The sequence below is a fragment of the Equus asinus genome, chromosome 5, assembly GCF_041296235.1.
Source record: "Equus asinus isolate D_3611 breed Donkey chromosome 5, EquAss-T2T_v2, whole genome shotgun sequence".
Classification (NCBI taxonomy): Eukaryota; Metazoa; Chordata; class Mammalia; order Perissodactyla; family Equidae; genus Equus; species Equus asinus.
This window is the reverse complement of record NC_091794.1, coordinates 5,542,500-5,566,521: the sequence shown is the minus strand read 5'-3', so window position 1 is coordinate 5,566,521 and position 24,022 is coordinate 5,542,500. Positions and strand designations below refer to the sequence as shown.

Sequence of the window (24,022 nt, the reverse complement as noted above, 5' to 3'; positions counted from 1 at the left end):
CTGGGTTTTCTTCCAAATCAAGGACACTCTTCTGCCCGTTCTGAAGCCCTCACTTTCTTGACCTTACTGGAAGGTGTCAGGCAATGACAGCAAGGTCACAACTGCCCCTAGCCAACGTAAGAGACCAGCGACTGTGAAACACACTTGAGAGATTTTAAAAGCTGGGCAGGGGGTGCGGGGGGAGTCTTAGAACCAATGAAATATGGTATTCTGAGTTTTTAATATGCCATTTTTTTTCTTATAAAACAGCTTTATATTCAATATTGTTAAATTACCATCTGGGGTTCAGACATGACTATGTTGCTTTTATGTCTCCAAGTCAAATTAAAACCACTAAACTCCCAACTGTTAGATTGGTAAGAAATTGACCTATTCTCATTAGGACTCTATCCATCTCCGCTGCCCCCTCAGATTCCACAATACTGAGGAGCTGCTGCAGTCCAAATGGAGGTCCATCCAACTTCCACATGCGGTGGAAGAGCCCCAGGCTTCATTCCGTTCATGGCTACCTCCCCTGTGCTGACCCCCATTGTGTGCTGGTCCTCCAGTGTATCGGGTGCCTGCTGGCCAAAATCTCGGCACAGACTGGCACAACTCAGAGGAGACCCCTTCTGTGAGCAGGCCTCTGGCTCAGTGCCCAGTGTTCATCCTTCTCAAGATGCCAGCTCTCCAACCCGGAGGCATTTCTAAAGCTCTAGCTACCTCAGGAGGGCAAGAGGAGATTCCAGCCTTTTCCCCTGGGTGCCCACACGGAATTGTCTTTCTCCCTCTCCGGGATGAACTGAGGATTAAGCCTCAACGTTCTTTTTAAACCTCCAAATCACAATGGGAATAATCCCATCTACGTGTGGTTTTTTAAACATCAAAAATTAACCTAATTACTGACAAAATGTGTTTATGGACAGCCTTTAACAGGCTGAACATCCCCTGGAAATTTATTTGGATCTTGAAACTTCTCTCCAGGCCTTGAAGAGTGTCTGAGATGATGTCCACCTTCCTTGATTGGGTCCAAAGGGACCCAGACCTTGAAAGCACAGTAGTGTGAGCAGAGCGGTGCCTGGCCTCACTCCTGTCAGAGTAAGGTCTGGTCTCTAACAAGACGTTTGCAAGCCAGCTGTCTTAGTTCACGGGGCTGGTGGCTGTCTACACCTTATGATGTCGGGGCCTGGGGAAAGGAATTAGGAAGGGCGCTAGGCCCAAAGATCCTCCCCAGGTCCTGCTTGGTGCTCTGTGTGTATTTAGTAGAGGACGTACGCTTTTCTTACCTAATTAGAACAAAACAGCCTGTGGGTGGAGGTGCCGCACCAGCACGAATTTGCTCACACTGAGTTGCAAATGGCTGCTTTTGGGATCCTCTCTGAGAACAAATGAAAATAAGCTTGAAGAGGACAGTCATCTTCGGTAAAGTGGGGAGGCACCGCAACCTTGAAAGGGACATTGCGTAGAGCCTTCCGTCGGGGGTCTTCCCGGGCAGGTTTGTTCTAACTGACCCTCCTGGTGAGGCTGGCTCTGTGTGAGCGTGAAGGAACGCTTCCAGCCCACTGCTCATGTAGTTATCCCCACACCACTGGAGTGAGGATTACCTCATTCTTTGTCTTCCTAATCTGTGTCTCAGATGCTCAATAGAAACGCTGAAGTAGGTTCAAAAACAGAATCACAATGGAGAAAAATGGTTTAAAAAAATATAGTAATAAGAGGGGAAAGAGAAATGAAGATTGAATGTTCTGATAAAGCCAGGGAGAGTTACCTGATAGAAACGTATGTGTAGGGTCCTGTACATTGAATAAAAGTGGTTCAGAGGTTTTAAGATAAATTTGATCAGGTTAAGGAAGTATTCCATTGAATCCTTATTTATTAATTAAGAATTGGCGTTGAATTTTGTCACATGCCTTTTCAGCACCTGTGGGGTTTTTTCCCCTTATGTTCCTTCCTGGAATAAACTACACTTGGCCATAACATATTTTTGTATTACGTGTGCCAGATTCTGTTTGTCAGTGTATTTTCTAGGATTTTTTGCATTGATATTTGAGTGAATACTGTTAAAGAAAAAATAACTCAGTGGCCTTTAAAGATGGTGAGGAAGCCTTTACTCAAGGGGGACCATTGTGACAGGTGTGGGGACGCCGCCGCAGTGGGGTCTTGCTGTTGGGGAGAGAGATTGAGCTCCACCCCGAATACAACAAGGAAAGTGGGAATTCACAGCCATGAGGCAGACTCAAGGTCAGTGGAGAGAAAATTACTGAGAGGAAGCGCCAGGGCGAGGGGGATTCTGGCTAAAGTGACCTCAGAGGATTCTTGCGGAGGACAGGCCATCGTGATCAGAGATCTCCGGGGTTCGGGCGGGGGGTGTGGAAGATGAGGAGCCTGATCAGATGTGGAGGATGGCGGATTCTGGCTAAACCATCTTAGCAGGATTCTTCCTAAAATTACACAATGTAGAGATGAAGACAGAAGCCCAAAAGTCAGGGCCTAGTGGGAAAACGAGCTCAGAAGAGCCTGATTAGGGGTCAAGGAGAGAATCTTTGTCAGTATGGTCTATGATTTTTTTTAATGAAAGTTTTGCTTTTTGGAACCTGTATGCTTGCTTTAAAAAATGAAAAGACTCTCTGACCTAAGAACCCTGTGAGACCAGGTACTGTGGATTTTTCCCATTTTGCAGATGAGGAAACTCAGGTGCTCAGACGTTCAGTATCTCGCCTTGTTATACTAACTGGCTGAGCAGGGTTTGATGCCAGCATCCAGAGTCCATGCTTTTATGCCCAGAAATTCAGTTTGATGTGGAACTAAATTGCTAAAAAGATGGCAGGAGTAAATAAATTGTTTTGGTTTTTTCAGGCTCCTTACCTGATTTTCTTTAGGATCATCTGGCTTATTTTGTGTTTATTTTATGGAAACTTGCGTGGCAGAAATAAACCTCCCCATGACAGCATTCTAAAGTAGTGTGGCTTGCAATGTTGACGACCCCTAATAAAAATATGAGAATTGGGATTTATCAAACGGAGCAATTATGGGAGGATTATTTGCATTACCCAAAAATCTAGTACTTTATAAAGGATTTCAGTAGTGGATTTCATTAAACAGCAAACTGTCCCTAACCTCCACCATAGGACATTTGAAATGTGAGGCAAATTAGACTTAATTAGTCTGCAACATTGTACAGGCTTAACTGCTAGGAATGGAAAGTTTGTTAAGGTGCCTGCATTTGAACACAAATTTTCTTAAATCAGCATTTTAATTATATACATTCTATAAATGAAGACGTAGGATCTTTTGGCACGTGTTGCCAGAATTTCTGATCAGGCTACAGCTTATATACTTTCAGGCTTCTACAAATCCACAAAGAATTTCGTCGTTCAAAACAGAAATAGAATCTTGTTTTTCGGTTGTTTTATTTTTCCGTGTCTGTGTTCCCAATTGAGTGCAAAGACTGCTGAAATACACGAATGTTAAAAGTTTTAATGAGCACTGAGAGCCAGCGTACGTACCCAGATCCTAACAGCTGCTTCAATTTGGAATTGGCTGTGACTGCCTCTGCTTTATGCAAAATGACTGTGATCATAACAAGCTTACTTTTAAATTGCTCATAAAACCAGTCATATGTCTTGGATTGTGGCACTATCTTTGGCTTTTATGTATGTTATTTTTCCAGTATTTCAGGTTTTTTTAAACTACTGAGGCACAGTTGAATTAACGTGTATCAAGGAAGGAAATAAAAGGCTGGCTCTTGGACTTTGCCACAAGGAGAACAATCTAAGAAAAATAGGGGTCTGTCTTTGTTTCCTAGAAATGAGTTCCGGAGAGTTAGTAAAAGGGCATTTTGGAGACTAGACTAAGATAGCTACAGAATTTGCAGGGCTGAGTGCAAAATAAAAATGCAGGGCTCCTGGCTCAAAAGCCAGGAAAAAAACTGTCATTAAAGTTAGTAAAATATAAAATTTTTTCTTGTCTTCCACAATTTCTCTCTCAAGTTGTCATGGTATTATTTTATTTGCTATTTGATGTCATTTAAGTAAATAGAAATAAAAATTTTTAATTATTAGCATGAATTTTACCATTTATTTTAATATTGTGTAATGCCAGTTTTAAGTACAAATATAAGAGGCTTTAATGCCTAAACAGAATCACTGACATTACAAAGTTTGTATTTTGTAGTCCATGCATGCATATGCATTTCATTCTTACCAAAATAGGGGAAACGCACAGAACTGACTCAACTTTTTACTTCACTTCCTGATACGAGCACATTCTTCCAATACTCTCTGCCTTCGACTTATCAGTGAGGAAGGCTGAAAACAAAAGGAACAAAGGAATCTCTTTCCCTTTCCTTCTATGTCATTGTTTTCAGTGTAAGTGGTTGGCTACCTAACAAGTAACAGGAGGAAGAAAGGATAGGATCAGATTCCTTGGTCATTTGTGTTTCTTCAAATGCCGTTGCCTTCTTTCTGCACTGAAGCAAGTTCTGGTTTGAATGGGAAGTGTGACCTCACAGAGCCTCGGTGTCCCCTCCACAGCCCCTCCCTCAGTCCTAGAGGTAATATCTTACCTTGTTCTACTTTAAGTCTCGCTGAAGTCCTCTGCAGCTTGGGTCCTTCAGAACGCTGTGCTAATGGGGCACCTCGAGTGCTGCGTGTAGACAAGCATGTTGTTCCCAGCTCCTCAGCTTACACACATGCTCCCTTATCTCATCGGACGGCCTGTACAGCACACAAAGTCAAAGATAAAAGTGTTAAGAATTTCAAGATAACGACGGCAGGGTATTAAACTCAGCATGGGAGCCTTCTGAGCACGGGAGCCTCCGCAACTGTACATGTTGCATGCCCGTGAAGCTGACACTGCCTCGGTGACCTCATCCACAAATCGGGGCATAATAGTACTTGTCAGGTAGGATTGCCGTGAGGAGTAACTAAGTTAAGAATGTAAAGCGCTTAACAAGTATCCGGCGCATAGATAATATTCAATATATGGTAGTTTCTTCATACCCATGTTGCTCTATTTCCCAAATGAAGTCAGGAAACGGTTACGTAGTCCTGCTGGGAAACTTGATGTAGGTTGAGCATTCATTATGTAAGCTCCACTAAGCAAGATGTGCTTTCAAACACGGTGAATGCTCCTCCATCAGTGTGGTGGTCATGAGGCACAAACAAACTAAACAGGCAAAGTCTGAGGTCCGTTCAGGAGGTTACTTGGTTTACACTATGCAGTGGGAATTCTTTTGGCAGGTTACAGCAGATGGGCTGTGTGGGGTATCCAAAAAAAGACAAAGGCTCCAGACTTTAAACGTGGGTGAATTGCCAGGTGGTCTCTGGCTGAGAATGAGGTCAGCTCAGTGAAGTCTTGGGCAGAGAAGCCTCTGCTCCAAACCCGTGGAGGAGAGATCTCTGAACCCAGAATGAGAACCAAACAGGGATGTGATGGCTGCCTGAGCAAGTAGGAGTGAACTCTGGTTGACTGCAGCATCCAAATGAAATTTGGTGTAGAGTGGGTTTCAGGATCCAAAGTTATTGAATAAATATTGTAAATAATACCCATCAATCAATCAATTAATTCAATAGAGCTGCTTATAAAATGCTATTTTGTATGCCCGAAGTGTATTTGGCTTACTTATATATATATATATATAACTTACTTATGTATATATATCTATCTAAACCAACCATTCATCTTGAAAACATCAATTTAAAAAAAGATTATTTGATAAATTGTTAGCTCCTGCTTGAGTTTCCACATACTGATTATTTAAACATCATTTTATTTAAAACCTAAATATTTTTCAAAAAGATTCTCTTTTAATTTATTTTCCATTGGTGTATTTTAGGTGAAAACTGTACCACCTTATATTGTAGTTTTGTTTAAAAATTGTTCATGAAAATGACTGGTTGGATTTGATAATAGGCTGAGAAATTAGGCAAAAAGGGTAAGGAATAAGTAAAACATCGTAAATATTCAAACTCCCACAAAAGTAGGCAGGCTCAGCTCATACCACAGGTGAGACTCGTGTCTTACACAAGTGTGATTTTCCTTCTCCAATTTTGAAGCATCAGGCTGACCCTCGGCGAGGAGAAGGGTAGCAAAATAAATAGGATCTGATTTTCTAAAAATCTCTTCGCAGGGAAAGGGTTGAGGAAAATGTGGCATGAAATTTGTGTCCAGCATGATTCTTCTAAGACCTCTTCCCCACCCCTGTCCAACTGGTTTTGAAAATCTGGATTTAATTTTCTTTTTAAAGCTTAATGGGCTGAACTGTCTCAGGGATATTGACTTTCGGAATCCCCGGGTCCCCTCATCGCCGGTGCTGTGGTTACGATGACTAAAGCGGGGAGCACTGAGTCAGGAATGGGCGTGCTGCCGTGAACCCTGCTCTCCTCAAAGCATTTTCCTGATGAATAATGTTATTATTGTTTCCAGATGCGGAGCCTAAATATCTGATAGTTGTGCGACCCGCCCCTCCTCCAAACCGAAAGAAATCATGCTCAGGTATTTTCATTGATTTTTTTTTTCTTTTATTAACTTTAAACCATGCCTTTTCATCTCTTTTCTACCCCTGGAGACCCAGTGCCTTGGGGACAGATGCCTTAGGAATGGAGATCAGAAGATGTGCTATGTTGACAGACAGCCCTTGCTAGTGAAGTGGCCCAGCCGGGCATCGAAGATGGCCTGGAATCTCATCCCAGCCCCACGCACACGCTGGAGGGATTCAGGCAAATTCCAGAACCTCCCTGTGCCTCCATCCTGCCGCATGATGGGCTCTTTGTGAGAATTAAATGAGGTCATGGACATGCGACATGAGGCAGGGCCTGGCCCATAACGTGTGCTCATTGAGACTCAGCCACGGCCCGTGGGCTGTCTCCACTACACAGTGTGTGAACTCACGCCCGCTACCCTGCCTTCAGACTGAGGGCAAAGGTTGATGTCTAATCTTTGCCGAAGGAGACTGTCTGCATTTCAAAAGCATAGCTCATTCATCTGTGTGTAAAGTGGATTGGAACTTAGGTTTCAGTTACTCTTGATCTCTCCCTTCTAAACCTCTTCTGTTGAGTCAAACAGAGAGCAAGCATTCTTTCATACAACAGCTGGGCAACTCCATCTTCCCAGGGCTAGGAGACTCGACACAGGAAAGCAGACACCCACGAATAAATGAGCAGAAAGATTTCTACATGACTAAAGGAAGACTAAAATCCTATATTGTCCCAATTTTACTACTAAAATTTCTTCTCGGATCAAATAAGCAGCCATTGCTCTAAGGAGGCACCAGCAGAAGCTGTGAAAATGCTTTACCACCTGAGACCACACCTTCCTCACTCTGTAGATGGAGTGGAACACAATGGTTTGCTTTTCTTTTTCACTTTGTCATGTGAACAGTTCTCCGAATAATTCTTTCCTAATCATGCTTGTCTCTCACAGTACACTGGATGCCACACAGAAAAGGATCTTTGTTTGTTTGTTATATCTTTCTAAAGCCATGAAATGGGTGGGAGCAGCATACAGACACTCAAATAGACTGAGCAGGGGGCCCTTTGCAGCTGTGTAGTTGTCTCCTGGATGTGTCAGTCCAGGCTGCTTGCCAGAAATCTGTTGCCACACTCCCCTCCCCTCTCCTCCTTCTGTTGATTTCCACTTTTCTTAAGAGAATCAGTAAATGGTCAAGCATTTTGAAAAATACAAATTCCTTTTCTGGCCTCTTATCTCCAAGTGCAAGGGAAATTTGAATCAGTCCTCACAACTTATTAATGATAGTTGTCCAGGCAGCTTTCTTTACACTTTAAAATAAATGTACTCTCAATACTTCAAGACTGTATTTCAAAATATTTAAAAATAAAGTCAAGAAGCATAAGTATGTTTCCATGAGATTCCAGCTTCATGTTCTCTGAACTGTTTCTTAACGCAAATATGATGTTACAAATACACAAAAATATATAAGGAAAGTCAAGAGAGTGGTTACCTGGTAGTAGCACTTTATAACTTCATTTCATTTCATTTTGGGGCTTCCATGACACTGGCCTCAGAAACTATTTTTCACTGTGGGATGACCAGCTCAGGAAGTTGTTTCATCTTGCTCAGGATATGGTACCACACCTTTCCTTTCAGGCAACGGATGTAATTTTTGTTTTTGGAATCTGCATTTGAGAATGATGTAACGACTAATGTGACAGCTTCCATTCATTTTATATTTGTGTCTGCCACATACATTTTAATTATGTAATCATTTTTATGTCAAGATACAAAATTAGTGAGATAATTATTTGATGGTCATGTAAGCCTTAGGTTCCTTGGAGAAAGAATAATCTATCCTTTAAATGGGATTATCTTCATATATCGGGAGCTATGCCGATAATGCAATGAAAAGAAAACCAGATTACAATTCAGGAAACCTAAATTTGAGTCTGGACTTTGCTCTTGGTGTGACCATGAACACCTGCATCCTACTCTTCCAGCTTTATTATAACTGTGTGCATATGTTCCATTTAGATACTCACTGTAAAAAATATGCCTACTGCAATGATATGACAGGGATTTTACTCTTCCAAATAGGTTTTAAAAAAAGAATATAAGCTGTAACTTAGACAGTAAGCTTTCTTTTCTCTTCTTAGATGCTATTTCATACTAATCTACAGACCCAGTTAAAAAATAAGCGTGCTTTTTTGTCTGTAAAAAAAATGGAGTGAGTATATGTGTGTTTATTTCACTGGTAATAACCAAGACCTCTATATTCACCCCTGACCCACAAGAAAATAAAAACTAAGTATAATCAGACATAGTTTATGTGCATGAATTACACATATATGAAAAACATAGGTACAGATATACATATGCATATTAATCTCACAAAGGATATTTCATTTGATGCATGCTTAAATTCATGGGCAAAGAATTAGCAATACCTGTGCACTATATGAAAAAAAAAGGAACTGGATGTTTCCACACTCTTCATCATCTTGCCAAGACATCTTTATGCATTTTACCCTTAATCATGAAAATAGACTAAATATTCCTGGAATTAACCTGTATGTTGCCTCTTTAGGTAAAGCACGCTCACGCAAACCTCTCCAGCTGGTGGTTGGCACTCTGACGCCCAGCTCAGTCTTCCTGTCCTGGGGTTTCCTCATTAACCCTCACCACGACTGGACGTTGCCAAGCCAATGCCCCAATGACAGGTAATTCACCATCATGGAAGATTTTACTTTTCGTCTGAAAATCAGCACTTGCTTTTAATAGTATTTGTACGTGCTTTAGAAGGATGTGTAAACAGCAGGAGCATCAGCACTTACAGATGGTCTGTCTGCTGTACAGCCTGTCCTAGGTGCGAGGGGAAGAAGATACTCAAGTCAGGGTCCCTACCTTGAGGGACAAAGATTGTTTCATCTACCTGGATAGAAAACACATGCAGGTATTTTTTTCTTTCCAAAGAATAAACTACAAAGGAGAATAAGCCAAACACCAAGTGGGGAGTGTCGGTGAGAAGTGTAATAGAAGCTCAGAGGATGAGGCTGAAGGCAGTTAGGAAAGACTGCAGAGAGTTGGAAAGGTTGATCTTTGATTGGAAAAGGGTGGATCTTTATTCTGACAGTTGAAGAAGTGTTAGAAGCAGTAGTTCTCAAGCAGCTAAACCAGGCAGCATTAGCATCAGCATCACCTGGGAACGTGTCAGAAATGGAAATTCTAGGGTCCCCTCCAGACCTACTGAGTCAGAAGCTCTGAGGTTGGGGTCCAAGAATCCGTGTTTCAACAAGGCCTCCAGATGACTCTGATGCCACTTAAGGTTGAGAATCACTGGCTTGGAAAACTGGAAGGATACACAGCAGGAGGAGATGCAGGCAGAGGAAAATCGCAGAGTCGGAAATGAAGCCATCATCTTCTTTGGCAGAACAAAATAAGTAAAATCTAAGCGTATTTTTAAACTACAGCCATTCATCCATCCAACACATGTGTTTGGAACTACGTGCTGGGCACTGTGCTAAATGCTGAACCATGATTCTAAACTGGTTATAAAGTGATATTTGCTTATCATAAATATTCACTGCATTAGCTTCAAAATTCAAAACTTTGCATCTGGCAAGCATTAAAAATTTTCAAGCTTCAACCAAGGCATTTTGCTTGAAAAGTTCTTTTATTTTAAATACACCCAAAGTGATTTTTAAATTTTGGAAGTTGTTTAATTCTCTTTTTAAATAAAAAATTTGTTATTGAGGTGTAATTTAAACCCAGTAAAATGTACATATCTTAGGTGTACAGTTTGATCAGTTACAGAAAAAAAAATGCATATAACCATGTACCCTACACCCCGTCAGGAAACAGGACATTTTCATCACTCCGGAAAGCACCTTCCTCAAGAAGCAACCACTGATTTGATGTCTCTCACCATAGATTAGTTTTGCCTAATCTAGCATTCTGTATAAATGGACTCATACAGTATGTTCTACCTTTCTGTCTGTCTTCTTTCATTTAGCGTGTCTTTGAGGTTCACTCATGGCATCACAGGTATCAATAGTTCATCCCTTTTTTATTCCTGAGTGGTATTGCAATAGGAGAATATTCCAGAATTTATTGCTCCATCCTCTTGCTGGTGGACACCTGAATTGTGTCTTGGTTCTTGTTGTTATGAATATAGGTTTTATAAACAGTTTTGTATAGGACTTTTGTAGACATACCTTTTAATTTCTCTTAGATAAATACCTAGAAGTGGACTTACTGGGTCACCAGGAAGACGTTTATTTAATGATGTGTATATATGTATGCGTGTGCGTATATACGTATTTATATTTGTATATATTTGCATGCATACATATATGTATTTATATTTGTATATATTTGCATGCATACATATACGTATTTATATTTGTATATATTTGCATGCATACATATATGTATTTATATTTGTATATATTTGCATGCATACATATACGTATTTATATTTGTATATATTTGCATGCATACATATATGTATGTATGTATGTATATATATAGATTTTTTTTTTGGCCTAACTTTCCCATTTACACTCCCACAAGCAATGTAGGAGAGTTCTGGTTGCTCCGCCTCCTCACCAGCATTTTGTGTCGTCGGCGTTTTTCATTTTAGCTATCCTCGTGTCATCGTGTGTACTAAGGGCATTGAGCACTTTCTCACACACTTTTGGCCATACCTCTATTTATTGTAGTGTCTTGTTTAATTTTATTGGTCTAAATTGAACTAAAAAGAAAGACCTTTAAAAATATTCATGTTCTCAAAAGTACCTTTCATATGACTTTGATTAGAAAATCTAGACTAAGAAAGAAAAAAATTAAATTTTCCTTCTCATGTCCATAGTTCTGAAGGAAAAAATGGTTGGAAAAAGGTATGTAGAAGATATTGCCAAAACCAAATTTTTTGAAAAATAATCTTGAGATATTTCAAAGAATCTGAAATATTCCTTTTTCACCCACCATTAAACTCATAACTTATTTTGTTTGGAAAATGATCTCTTGAAAGGACATGCTTTCTTGTGATAACTCCGGTTTCTAGTGAATTGGTCCAGGGTGCCAATGCCAAAAAAACAAACATCTATGGATTGCTTTCTTTTTCCTTTTCATCTTTTTAGCCTCTTATTAAAAAAGAATGAAAAAAAGACAAGGGGGAGGGTGGGAAGGAAGGAAATTTGGTATTCTTGTAGCAAAATACAATTGATTTTAATGGTACTCCACCTGCTTGATAAATCCAGGAGGTTCAGAAACCTTCAAATTCATGTGGCATAATTTGGACATGATTTCCTCCCATTTCCTCCAGCCTCTCCTTCATTTCACTTGGTCCTACTGACCCCTCCATGAAGGAATTTATCTGATGACTGATTCTAGTTGGCAGCTGTTGCCGTGGTTTGACAGCACAAGGCGATAATGAATGTGGAGAAGGTAGAAGAGCAGACGGCCTAGTGGAGCTAGGATTTTAACCATGGCAGTTGCCTTGAAGACTCAAGCTACTCAGACCACACACGCACCTCCCCGCAGCCCCTTCCTCAGACACGCTGGCTCTGCTCTTCTCATCAAATAGATGGAGTCATGCCCGTCAAATCACAATATTCCAAATCAACAATTCCACCTAGAATAAAGTTTTTTAAAAAGTTTCAATAATTGTGTGCCAAGATGGTTGCCAACTTTCAAACCTGAGGATCAAGGTATCCTTGACAGAAATGGGGAACTGTTAGACCATGACTAAAAGGGAAGAATTAAATGGTAATGACTAAAAAGGAGCATTTGGAGTACTTACGGATTTCATTTACACATGCCTCCTTTCTCCCTGCTTACTACAGTTAATAAAGGGCTGGCATTTAAAGTCTTTGTGGTATCAGAGAAAAAATAGTAGACTTTAATTAAAAGCTCTGGAAATACTGTACGCATTATAAACACCCAGATAAACCCATCAGAACAACTTTAAATCAGTGTGATTGGAAGCAGACTTGGAGAAACTTTCATATGCCACCTTCGTATGATCATGCAGAATTTTTTTAGAATTTAGAGTAATTGAGTAGGTTAGAATAAGCATTAGTAGCTATAGGGAATGATTACTTGTTGAAAATTGGAAGAGTAATACTGTTGAAGTTTTCCTTCAGGAGTATCTTCTTACCAAACTGTTGGAATCTGAACGCCCTTGGCTCGATACTGGACACCAACTGGTGTCATTTTAATCCATTGACTCTAGTATTTGGCATCCTGTATAAAGCCTCTGATTTTAAAAAAAAAAAATCATTTCACATTGGTTTATATAGCTTCGTTTATCCTATGCAAATGCAAATAATTTATTGGAAAAATTTTTTCTTTCTACTTTGGTTTTGGATTTTATACATCAAAGTCATTGTGTAGTGAGTTTCCAGTGAGAGAACTTCTGTTTTTTGTTTCATTTCTTTTAAGCTCGGAAATATTAATGGAATGTCACTTTATCCTTTGTGGTATGTTTCTATTCCTATCTGCTTAGGGTCCATATGGGTCTCCCATGTTTTTTAATCCTTTTCTGAGTTCACATTGGCAAGTAGATGTGCTTAATTTACAGTTGTTATTCTTAATGGGCTTTGAATGGAAGAATGTACACATTTGTCTTCAATATATCTAAGGGCAAAAGAAAGCTTTCCAAATTGGCCCAGATGAAGAGTAAAACCAAAATTTATTTCAACATTAATAGCTTATTTTTTCCTTCCCATGTTTCCAACTTGTTAAAGTGTTCAACATTGCTTTAGTTCTCACTCCTTGCCAACTTATAAAAGCTTTCTGATTTGTTTAGAATCATTTTCACCTTTTCTAACGCTTTCATAGTTTACCCATTTACTCTTAATGAAGAATGAGAGCCTTCCCTTTCGGCTGGTCCGCAGCAGGTTCTTGCCTTTCTTTTTTCAATCCAAAGTTTTTTGAAAAGTGGATATTTGTGATGTTTGTAAATTCTCACTTGATTGAGCCCAATGCCTTGTGATCCATTTGTCTTGCCGTGTAAATTTTAAGCTCTGTGAGGACAGACCTTGTGCGTCTTCAGCACCACCGTTTCCCCAGTCCCCTGGCCAGCATCTCGCATAGGGTAGGCTCTCGGTTGAGTACATGAAGAATGAATAAACAGTAGATTGTCAGCATTTTCACTTTTATGTCTCACCATTACTTCAAACTTAATGTGACAAAATCAAACATACTTTTCTCTTGAAATATCAGCTCCCTTGTCTTATCACCTTCTGATGTCCCGTAATTCTTCCACTCACTCTAACTTGAAACTTTACTCATTTTTTATTTTTAATCTGCTGTAGCTATTGAGGCCCCAAGTTATGTTGACTTTGCCTTTGAGAAGCACCTTTATCTTCAGTATCGTTATCTTCTACTTCTCCATTCCCACGCCAATGATTCCAATCCAGCCACTCCTCACCTTACCCTGGATCCTGGAAAGAGCATCCTGGCTACTTTCCCTGGATCTTTTTTTACCCCAATCTATCCGGGCTCTGCAGTCTCGAGGAAATTTAGACTATCCATCATCAGCTCACTCTTTATTCATCCCAGATTTATTTTTCCCTCTCTTCTCTTCTTTCCGAGGAACGCATTTCTGACTTCAGTGCTCATGACCCTGTCCCTTCCACATCTGCAAGCCTTTCTCTTTGACCCTTCACTGCCCTTGGTGCCCTGCCTCTTGCTTGCAAACATGCTCAAGATTTCCTTGCCTGAAAACAAACCTTCTGCTGATCTTGTTTTGGCTTCCAAGCTACTTTTCAGTCTCTTCTCTTAATTCTGAAACTTAGAGTAGTTTGCTCTCATGTTCACGACTTCTTTATCACTCACAGTCTTTATTCCCTGTCACTGGCTTCCATCTCCTTTCTTCCACTCCACTGAAATTTTCCTTAGTGGTCATCAATAATCGATTAATTGCTCAGTCCAGCAGTCCCCTCAGTTCTTATCCTTTGTAACCTCTCTGGAATTATGGGCCATCCTCCTGTTCAGAACTCTTCCTTTCTTTGACATTTTTATTTAGATTTTCTTCTTACCTTCTTCCTACTCTCTTTTGTTTGCTTGTTATCCTACCTCTCAAATGTGGAATGGAGTTGTACCCTTGGATCTCTCACCTGTGTCCTCCTCACCTCAGCTATGCCGTGCCTTTAACTGTCACCTCTGTGTAGAACAGTGATTCTCAGACCTGGATATGCATGCAAATCCTGTGGGAAACCTTGTTCAAATGCGGATTCTGAGTCCATAGGCTTGAGAGCTTGAGAGTCTGCATTTCTAATCCCTGGCATTGCTGTTCTACAGAGAGCAGTAGGAGTGACAAGGGTAAAAATGACTTCCAATGCTGAACCTCTGACCTGGATCCATTTTGTGAGTTCTAAGACTATATATTTTTAGTGATCCATGGAATGTTTTCATTAGATCCATCAGGTAACAGTGGTCAGCTCCTCAAACTCAAACTAAATTCATATTTTCTATATTACTAAAAGAACTCCTTTTCCATCACTTTAACTTCCATCTTCTCATGTTTCAAAATTCAGTTTTTATTTTTATTTACATTTTCCTTGGCACCCATATCCCATAAGGAGTCTAGTCTCATTGATTCTCTCACAGAAATATAACTTTGATCTGTTCTTTTTCCCCCTTCATTCTGTTTCTTCTGTGATTTATCCTTTGTTGTCTCCTATCTGGACAACAGCGTATTAATTGAGATTCCTCCCTCCAGTTTCTCTCTGATTCTTTCACTGCTGAGAAATCCAGCTTCTCCATCACTGCTCAACTTTATTCACCTGGTGCAGAACCTCCACCAGCTCCCCACTGCCTGGTAAAAGAAATAATAGAATCTCTCCAAGAATCCAGCTCAAGGAATATATGAGTCACGCTCCTGACATAAGGTTTAAATCTGGCCTACTCTCCTCTCCCTGCTCTGGGCAGAATGTCCTGTTTTAAATCACACCGCTAGGATAGGATTTAAAATGCAGCCTGCGAGTTTCACAAGTTCAGGCCACAGAGTGCCATACCCAGACACCCTCAGCACTCTCTGCTTTTCGTCCTGCCTTGTTTAGTTATATTCATATGTACATCTCCTTCCCTCACTACACTGTGAGCTCACTTTTGAAGTTATGCACGGTGTCCCACTCATCTTCCGTCGCACACAGAACTAGCATCATGTTTTACGACAGTAGTTCTCAACAAATGTATAACTGAATAAGCAAGTGGAATGTCAAGAACAAGCCTTAAAAATCATCTAGCCCGGCCAGCTAGTCCTTGAACCTCCTCTGCAACATCTCCCATCCGGAGTCCACAGTGAGTGTCTCCGGGCACGGTAATGCAGCATGAACACTGAGGGTTCAAATTTTGGTCAGATTGACCTAAGTTCAAACTTCTGCTCTATTATTAGCTGAATGGCCTAGGACAGATTACTTAAATGCTCTAAGCTTTGATTTTCTCATCTGTAAAATGGCAGTAATGATAATAACATCTCATAGAGTTGTCAGAATTAAATGAGATGACACATGTAAAACAGTTAGAGTGTCTGGCATGCAGTGAGCACTCAATAAATGGTACCATGTTTGCTGCTGTCCCCCTTATGGCTTTTGAAATCATTTACTTTATATTCCATTGTAATTGCCACTTCAGGCAAGCTATTGCATTTTAAAATCATTTAAAAATTTTAAAATCATCAAAAACTTCTTCCTTTTTTTGAGCCTAAGCCAGCCATCAGTAGGTGATAAAAAGAATATGAGAGAGAGTTTGGAAATAGTTGACCAGTTTGAAAATTATTGCAAGAGTCCAGGGATAATAAGACCCTAAGCTGGTCCCTTAAGTGGCCCTTAGGAATAGAGAAGAGACCCATGCAGGAGGAATCATGCAGGGAAACAACTGGGTTTGAACCCTGATGGGTGCGAGGGGAGAGGGAGCTGAAGCAACAGGAAGAGGAGGAGATTCAGAAAAGAAGATGAGTAGATTTCAAGGTCGTTGTGAAATTCATGGAGGATTGAGTTATTAGATGTAACCCTAAGGTTTTATTATCCTAACAGTTCAGACAGCAGGTTACAAAGAGATCTGGGCATTATGAGTGGTAAGAAAGTAGGAGAAAGTAGATTACTTTTAAGAAATTTTGTGTCAAAAGATACTAGAAGGGGTAAGAAGCGAGTACTGATTTCATTTTTGTTTGATAGATTGGAAAACAGCTAAACTACTTTTAGACTCAGAGAAAAGTCCTTGAAGAATGGAGAGAAAGAGTGAAGAGAGGATGGAACCAGGAAATGGAATAAAATTACCAAGAAGCTTACTTTTTAGAAGAAGGGAGAACCCTGGAATCAGAGAGGGGCAAGGAGAGAGTGAAGGGGGAGGAGGAAGGGAGCAAAGCAGGATTTATATGAACAGTCACAGTCTCAGGAAGGCAAGAAGCAAGAACATTGACTACAGGGGCATCAAGAAGTGTCCTTTGAAGTGAAGACAGCAAAAAACGTGTGGAGTAGGTGATTTAGGAAATACAATAATAGTTGATTACATAGAAATGAAAGCATTGCTGAAAAAGGATAGAAAACCCAAAAGATGGCCCACCACGTGCATCAAGCCAGACTAGCTTCTGAAAGGATGAAACTAATTTCTGCATTCTCCAGTTTCTTTGCTGGGTATAATGTGCTGCCAGTTACATCACAAATTTTGTTTGTGGGATTTCTGCCTCTGTATTTTAGTGGAATAGAATGTCTGATATGTAGCTAGAATGAATTTTTAGAAACAGAAAGGCTCTCAAAGATTGTCTAGTCCAACCCTTCTTCTTTTTCAATGGAGAAAATTGATGCATAAGTGGGCAAAGAGACTCTCAGGCCTGAGGTCATGCTGCTAGTTTGCAGCTGACAGATACCCAAGCCGAGCCACTACCCGCCTTCTCCACTACATTTTGAGGAGCTGTGGACTTTTTAAAGCTGTAATTACACTTATTGTCAGTATGGAGACTATTCGGGAGATCCAAGCACAGAATAATGTCAGTTGAACACTACCCTCCACAGTTTCTTACCACTTAACTAGGAGATGAGATGTTCTTGTTCTTAAAATCCAAATTGTTAGAAGCAGGCTTTCCAGAGGTCTGGTTTGAAGACAGTCACAGGCTGTATCTTCAATGGACTTGCTGCCTCTCCATGCACTTGTGCCCAAATTTAATCATCCACAGAAAGAGGTGCAATCAATGTTTGGTCCTGGGTGTCTTCAGACAATAATGCGAGGTCTGTGACTGTATGTGATTGCAAATACACACACAAAAAATAAAAAGCCTTAAATAATGCTAAGAGGAATTCTAGTCCCTTTCACTCTTCATTCATTCTGGGTCGTTTTACCTGTCTTTTTCCATCTCCTTTTGCCAGGCACCACAGTCTGATGCAACACAAAAGGCTTAGCTTAGGAGTCAGAACCAGCCATTTGCCCAGGTCTGCCGCTGGTTGTCAGACATCAGACACGCCTCGGCCCCTTGTTTCCTTCTTTTCTAATTCTTGCTCTGCTCATTTCAAAGTTTATTGTATAGATAAACTGAAATAAATTAAGAAGAACTTAAGCCCTCTGCAAATGTTCAGTGCAAACATTTATCGTATTTTCCTGCAGCTTGCATTGATTCTACAGGAATGGTGAATTTTGGTAAGTGAAGCTTTACACAGGGACACATTGCAAAATAGAGCTAGTGGCTTAAACAGTATTTTTTGGTGATCGAATCATTGGCTGTTTAAAGCAATTAAATTCTAATTTTAGAATGACCCCATGAGCCCCTAAGAATCCATTCTATTCATTCCACAAATATTTATGAAGCACTTGCTGTGTGCGCGGTTGTGCAGCTCTCTGTTTGTTATCATAAGGCCTATATTTTGCTTGAAAATCAAGGAAAATTTCACTGCTTTATAGCTAAGTAGTCTTGTTTGCTATCTCTTAAAACTTAGAGCTTGCCTACATTATACAATTAGCAATTCAGCCAAGATCGACAAGGGTGAACCTCACTGGAGCAGAGAAAAAGTGTTAGCTGCCTGTACACTTATTTTTCCTGACAAACTTGGTACAAGAGAGGGCATTTCAAATGCTTTGTGATCAAAATAGAAAATTTTACAGGCTGGATTTGTTTTTTACATATAGGTTAGTTTTTAGAACAGACCATTTCTGTCCCATTTTATTCCTGGGAAGACGATCTAAAATCAAGCTTATCGGGAATCCCAGAACCTGGCCTTTAGTAGTTCTGTTAGCAAGGGGCCCCCGGATCATGCGAGCAATTCAGGAATGTATCCAAATCTAGCCAAACTAGAGACACATGGTTGCGGTAGCCCATCTGGTCTGATTTTAGCTTCTCCGTGTTTCTTTAAGGTCCTGTAAAGCCAGGGCAGGGAAAAAACAACAAAAATTCCATGCAGCGTACTTGTCAAGAAATGTGTCTCATAAATCACTGTTGCTGTTTCGAGTCCCAGGACACAGAGGATTCCTGTCCTGTAACGTTTGTTCCCAGCAGCCGTAAGGGCTTTGGCTGGAACAGCCTCTGCACCCATTCTGTCTTTTGCTGCTTTGGAATGGGGGATCGGGACCCCGAGAGCAGCTTTTACCAGAAAGAAGCAAGCTAATGAATGATTTCAAGCATTTCAGTAGTTTGTGACTAGTGAGAAAGTGGGCTGAGTGTACAAATATAGCCCCTCTCTTGGTACTTATTATACCGTAAACCCCTTGCTGCCTTCATGGGCGTGCAACCTGTGCAGGTCCATGGGGTCCCCCATCTAGAAGGGCCTGTGCTTGGTTTAATGATCTACTGTCACTGTCTTGAAATTCTTAACCATTTTTGAGCAAGAGGCCCCATGTTGTCGTTTTACAATGAGCTCCGCAAATAGTGCGGCCAGTCCTGGCCTTGGTTTCCAGATATTCTGGGTCATTGTTTCTGCATCATCAAGAGCTTGTGTCTGACACTTAGAGGCTGCCCAGTAAACGTTTTTAACATGAGTAAATGAGTGACTTTTTAACGCTTTAAGTAAAAGAATTGTCCCAAATCTTAGTCCATTTAATTTTGCTGGGGTGGGGAGTGGGAGAGAGGTACTAAATTTTTGAGAGAAAATTTAAAATATAAGAACCTAAAATATTATAACAAACACCTATGTTTCCATCATGATATATGATAGCTGTTTTTTTTTTTTAATTCTGTTTGCTGAAAATGTTAAAGAATAAAAAGCAGATAAAGTTTACCTGTTGGCCCCACCTCCAATCCCATTTATCGCCGTCCCTACTCGTTGGGAGCCCAGCACTATCACGCAGGTTGTATCCTTCCAGCCTGTTGTCTCTTTATAATGCCAGGAATAATACGTGGTAACATAGTTGGTGTGTTTTAATATTTATGTAAATGATACAAAACTACATACCTCATTCTGCAATTTGCTATTTTCTTTCAATGTTTTGTTTATAAAATCTGTCCATACTGATACATGAAGCTCTAGTTTATTCGTTCTTGTTACTGTGCACAGTAGAAACCACATGTGCCTTCCTGACCTGTGGCCCCACTCAGTGAGGCTGTTTGGAGCAGAGCCAGAGGAGTCTGGCTTTGTGTTCTGGTTCTGCTTCTGCCACTGGTAAATGTCACTAGCTGGGTCACTGGGCAAGTTAAGTGATCTTTCTGAAACTCAGTTTTCACATTCGTAAAATGGGATTAACAATTTCTACCACTTAGATGTTCTGTGTCAACTAGACGAGATAACACATGTAAAACTTAGCCTGTGATAAGGGTGCAAAAAAATAGCGGTGGGGATTATCATTGCTTTGCCATGTATTATCTGAATATTGTGAAGCCCTAAGCAAATATGTAACAGCAATCTTGAATTTGCGTTGTTCAATTTTTCCCTTTGTACCCTTAGCTTGGCTATTGGTCTTGATTCTTTTTTTACAAAGATAAGAAAATTTCACCCGTGAAATGCAGTCCTGGATGCATCTTAGAGCCTCAGGTTCCTCTTTTACAAGATTGAGTGACGTTACCTCTAGCGCACCTTCCGTGGGGCGAGAGGCTTAAGCCCATACAATTATGAAACTATGATATTAAGTATTTATAAAATGACGCCTATGTTCTGCACTGTGCATAACTGGAAAAAAATGAACATCTAGTGTTTTCCGACTTTCACTTTGCAAACTAACAAATAATGGCACTGAGAGCTCTGGGGTTCCGTCAGATCATAACTACGCTGCTACATGGTCCCCAGACTTGCAATTAGAAATTAAAAACTTAAGCACACTTTGAGCTATTTTTTTCATGTTCTCTGCAAACTTCGGAAAATTTTAAACAGAAGCTTATATTAAATATAATCTTCAGAGTAGATGGGAGTCCATAATGTATTAAGGAACTTGAAATAACATTTTGAATTTCCTTCTGATTTTAAAGCATTATATTTTGGCTGTTCAACAGATTTTATACAATTCGCTACAGAGAAAAGGATAAGGAAAAGAAATGGATTTTTCAACTCTGTCCAGCCACAGAAACAATTGTGGAAAATCTAAAGCCCGACACGGTTTATGAATTCGGAGTGAAAGACAACGTAGAAGGTGGAATTTGGAGTAAGATTTTCAATCACAAGACTATTGTGGGAAGTAAGTACCTGGAATGGTTTGTCTCAGCAAGCTTTCTGTAATTTTTTTTCTTTTTTCCCTAATTAACAAATTCTCAATTATCATCTTAGTTGTGTGATGTGAGATGATTTCATTCCCATCCTCTAGCATTTGAGAGAATTCAAAACTGAAGTTATTGAGTATTGATATTACAGAATCTTTTTTATAGTGAATGCTTTTTTAAAAGAATGTGATAAACGAATATTTGATGCCTCCGTTGATAACAATTCCTTGGCTATTGTGGTATTTTAATCAGTCCTGACCTATGAACATCAAGTAAGCAAAGTACCCAATAGTGCGTGTGAATGTTCAGAGGGGAGAGCTGGACTCGTAGACACGAGCACGGACAGTCTTCAGGGCCCCTGGCTTTCTTCCTGCCCTCCCTTCATTCAGGCTTCACTGAAATCAACATTTGAAATGACAGTAAATAAAGTAATAGCCAACTTAGAGAGCGTAGGAGGTATAGTTGTCTTCATAATTATTAGTTAGAATTGACTTAGGAACAAGAAGAACAAAAATAATGTCATTTTCCTTTGTTTTTGTCAGGTAAAAAAGTAAATGGGAAAATCCAAAGTACCTATGACCAAGCCCACTCAGTGGTACGTACCAGGCTATTTTCAAGCATGTTTTCTAAAAATTGTGTCTACATTGTATTTTTCTTTTAATAAGGAAATAGTCGTATTATAAGATACTAAAACTGAATTAACCGACTAGCTATGGGATGTTGTGTAAAGTAGCTAAGGTTTTAGGAATTAGTTTCTTTTTCAGAAAATGGAGCTGAAATTATGAGATAGGTCATCTCTCATTTGTTTAAAGCTCTAAGATTCCACATAGTTACTCTAGTATTTCAATATTCCAAGTATTTTGAGATTATGCTTGTTACCCTGTCCTCTGGGATGGTTTTCACTGTATCGTCACAAGGTTGAATTAGTACATGTTCTTCTTGACATTGCTATTGTTCAAATCTTTCCTCTATTTTCTATCACTTCCTACTTAAAAGAGTCAGTTCTTTCCAAAATGATGGTTTTTAACATGCCCAGCTTCTTTCAGTTCAGGATATGTTTGTATATTTTGTGTGTCAGGCATTTTCCCCCGTTTACACAGCCTTTTCTCTCTCACTTTGGAAACTCAGTCCCTTGTTGTCCTCTTTCCCTCCGCTTTTCAAAATTGTTCTCAGGCAGCATCGTCTCAGTTATGTGCCACCTACTGTAAGTGTCAGCCACTGCCTCACCATCACAGAGTTGTGTGCGTTTTAAATCACATGCCAATTATAAAGTGAGGGGCTTTATGTCCCTGAGCAGGTGGAGGAGGGGCTTTGGTGAGAAGAGGGGCATTTGGTGCTGGCTTTGCTCCCTCTGTGTTGGACGAATCCAGCCAGGGAACTTTCCTCCAGTCAGTTGAACACACAAAGGCTCGGTTCGTGGTTGCAAATTTGCTCTGTTCAGTGTGTGCCTGATGTAGTGGATGGATATGTCTAATTCATGTCTAATAGTCCACAGAATAGCCCAGTGACCAGGCAGCCCAGTCTGGAGAGAGAGAAAAAGTACTACAGACCTCCCTAGAATAAAAAAAAATGTAGGATTCTTTTCAGTGACAGAAAATGGGTTTGGATAAAATAGAACTGACTGAGTATCAATCCTGATAAGGTGAATGTTTCTGTGGTTTGAAATGGCAGAAAAGTGTGTGTGTAGGAAAATTATTATCAAGTCAAATGAATTATCAAATGCTCAGGAAAGTGTTTTGATGTATTTCAAATCATAATATAAGAAAGGAGGTTGCAGGTAAATTCCCAGACCTAGATTTTTTCTTTCTTTCTTTCTCTGTCTTGCTTTCTCTTTCTCTTTCTTTTTTAGGTTTTGATTTTTCCCTAATTATCTGATATTTAGAGATTTAAAATGTACGAAAATGGGAAAAGAAATTTTAACAAAATTACCTATAACATCAACAAATAAAGATCAGTATAAAATCATTTATGCTCTACTGATAAAATTTCAGAAGATTTTATTTTTCTGTTTGCTAAGCATGTTTTCATTATAAAACTAAAATTATGCCATATATGCAATTTTATGTCTTACTGTTTTCACTTAGCCAAAATAGGGCATAAGCATATTTCATGTCATTAAATGCTCCTCATAAACATAATCTTAATTGCTGTAAATTACGTAATCTAAATACTCTATCATCTACTCAGTCAGTTCCCAATTTGTAGGCGTTTAAGTTATTTCTAATTGTTTTTTAATCACCAGTGATGTTATGGTAAACATTTATGATCATAATCTTTATTGACATTTCTAATTGTTTCCTTACAATAGATACTTAGCATAGAAATTAACAGTTTAGATTTTTAAGATTTTTAAAACTTCTTAATATGTATGGATCAACGTTCTTTCCAGAAAAGTTGTACCAGTTTACAATCTTGCCCACAATATATCAGAGTTATCTTGCTATAGTCCCCTGATTACCAACATTAGGCATTTCAATGATGAAATTTTTGATTAATGAAATAGTTTAAGGGGGTTATTTTAATTTCTATTTCTCCAATTGCTGATAAAGTAGTACTTCCTTCTCTTGTTTATTAGCCATTTGTATTTTCCATCTAATGACCTTTAGTTTCAGTTTTTTGTTTTTCGGGCGTCTTGTGGTTTTTTTAGTGAATAGTTTAAAGACTTTATAGATTAAAGAACATTGGGCTTTTGTCTGTGATATCATCTAGAAATATTATTCTCACATTTGTTATTAATTAATTTTATTTATGGGAACTTTTGAAATAGGCAAGTCTTGAAATTTGCTTAACCAGATTATTCGTCTTTTCCATTGTCATAGCTTCAATTGCATTATATTTTAGGAAGCCCTACCCTATCCAGAGGGCAGCTACATATTTCCCGATTTCTTTTTCTTTAGTCGTATAAGTGGTTTGATTTTGTAATAATTGAACTCTAAACTGTGTGGGTTTTATTTTGCTGTATCGGATGGA

The 24,022-nt window shown here is 39.5% G+C and overlaps 1 protein-coding gene across 46 annotated transcripts in view; it reads left to right on the top strand.

Annotated features, from left to right (window-relative positions):
• Nucleotides 1-24,022, top strand: part of ABI3BP (ABI family member 3 binding protein) — a 238,437-nt gene that overhangs the window by 79,733 nt on the left and 134,682 nt on the right. For all 46 annotated transcript variants that reach the window (XM_070508663.1, XM_070508662.1, XM_070508659.1 and 43 more), the window contains exons 3-6: nt 6,406-6,474; nt 9,020-9,152; nt 20,849-21,030; nt 21,595-21,647. In XM_070508663.1, coding sequence (XP_070364764.1) covers nt 6,406-6,474; nt 9,020-9,152; nt 20,849-21,030; nt 21,595-21,647 — 437 coding nt within the window. The remainder of the gene's footprint in view (nt 1-6,405; nt 6,475-9,019; nt 9,153-20,848; nt 21,031-21,594; nt 21,648-24,022) is intronic.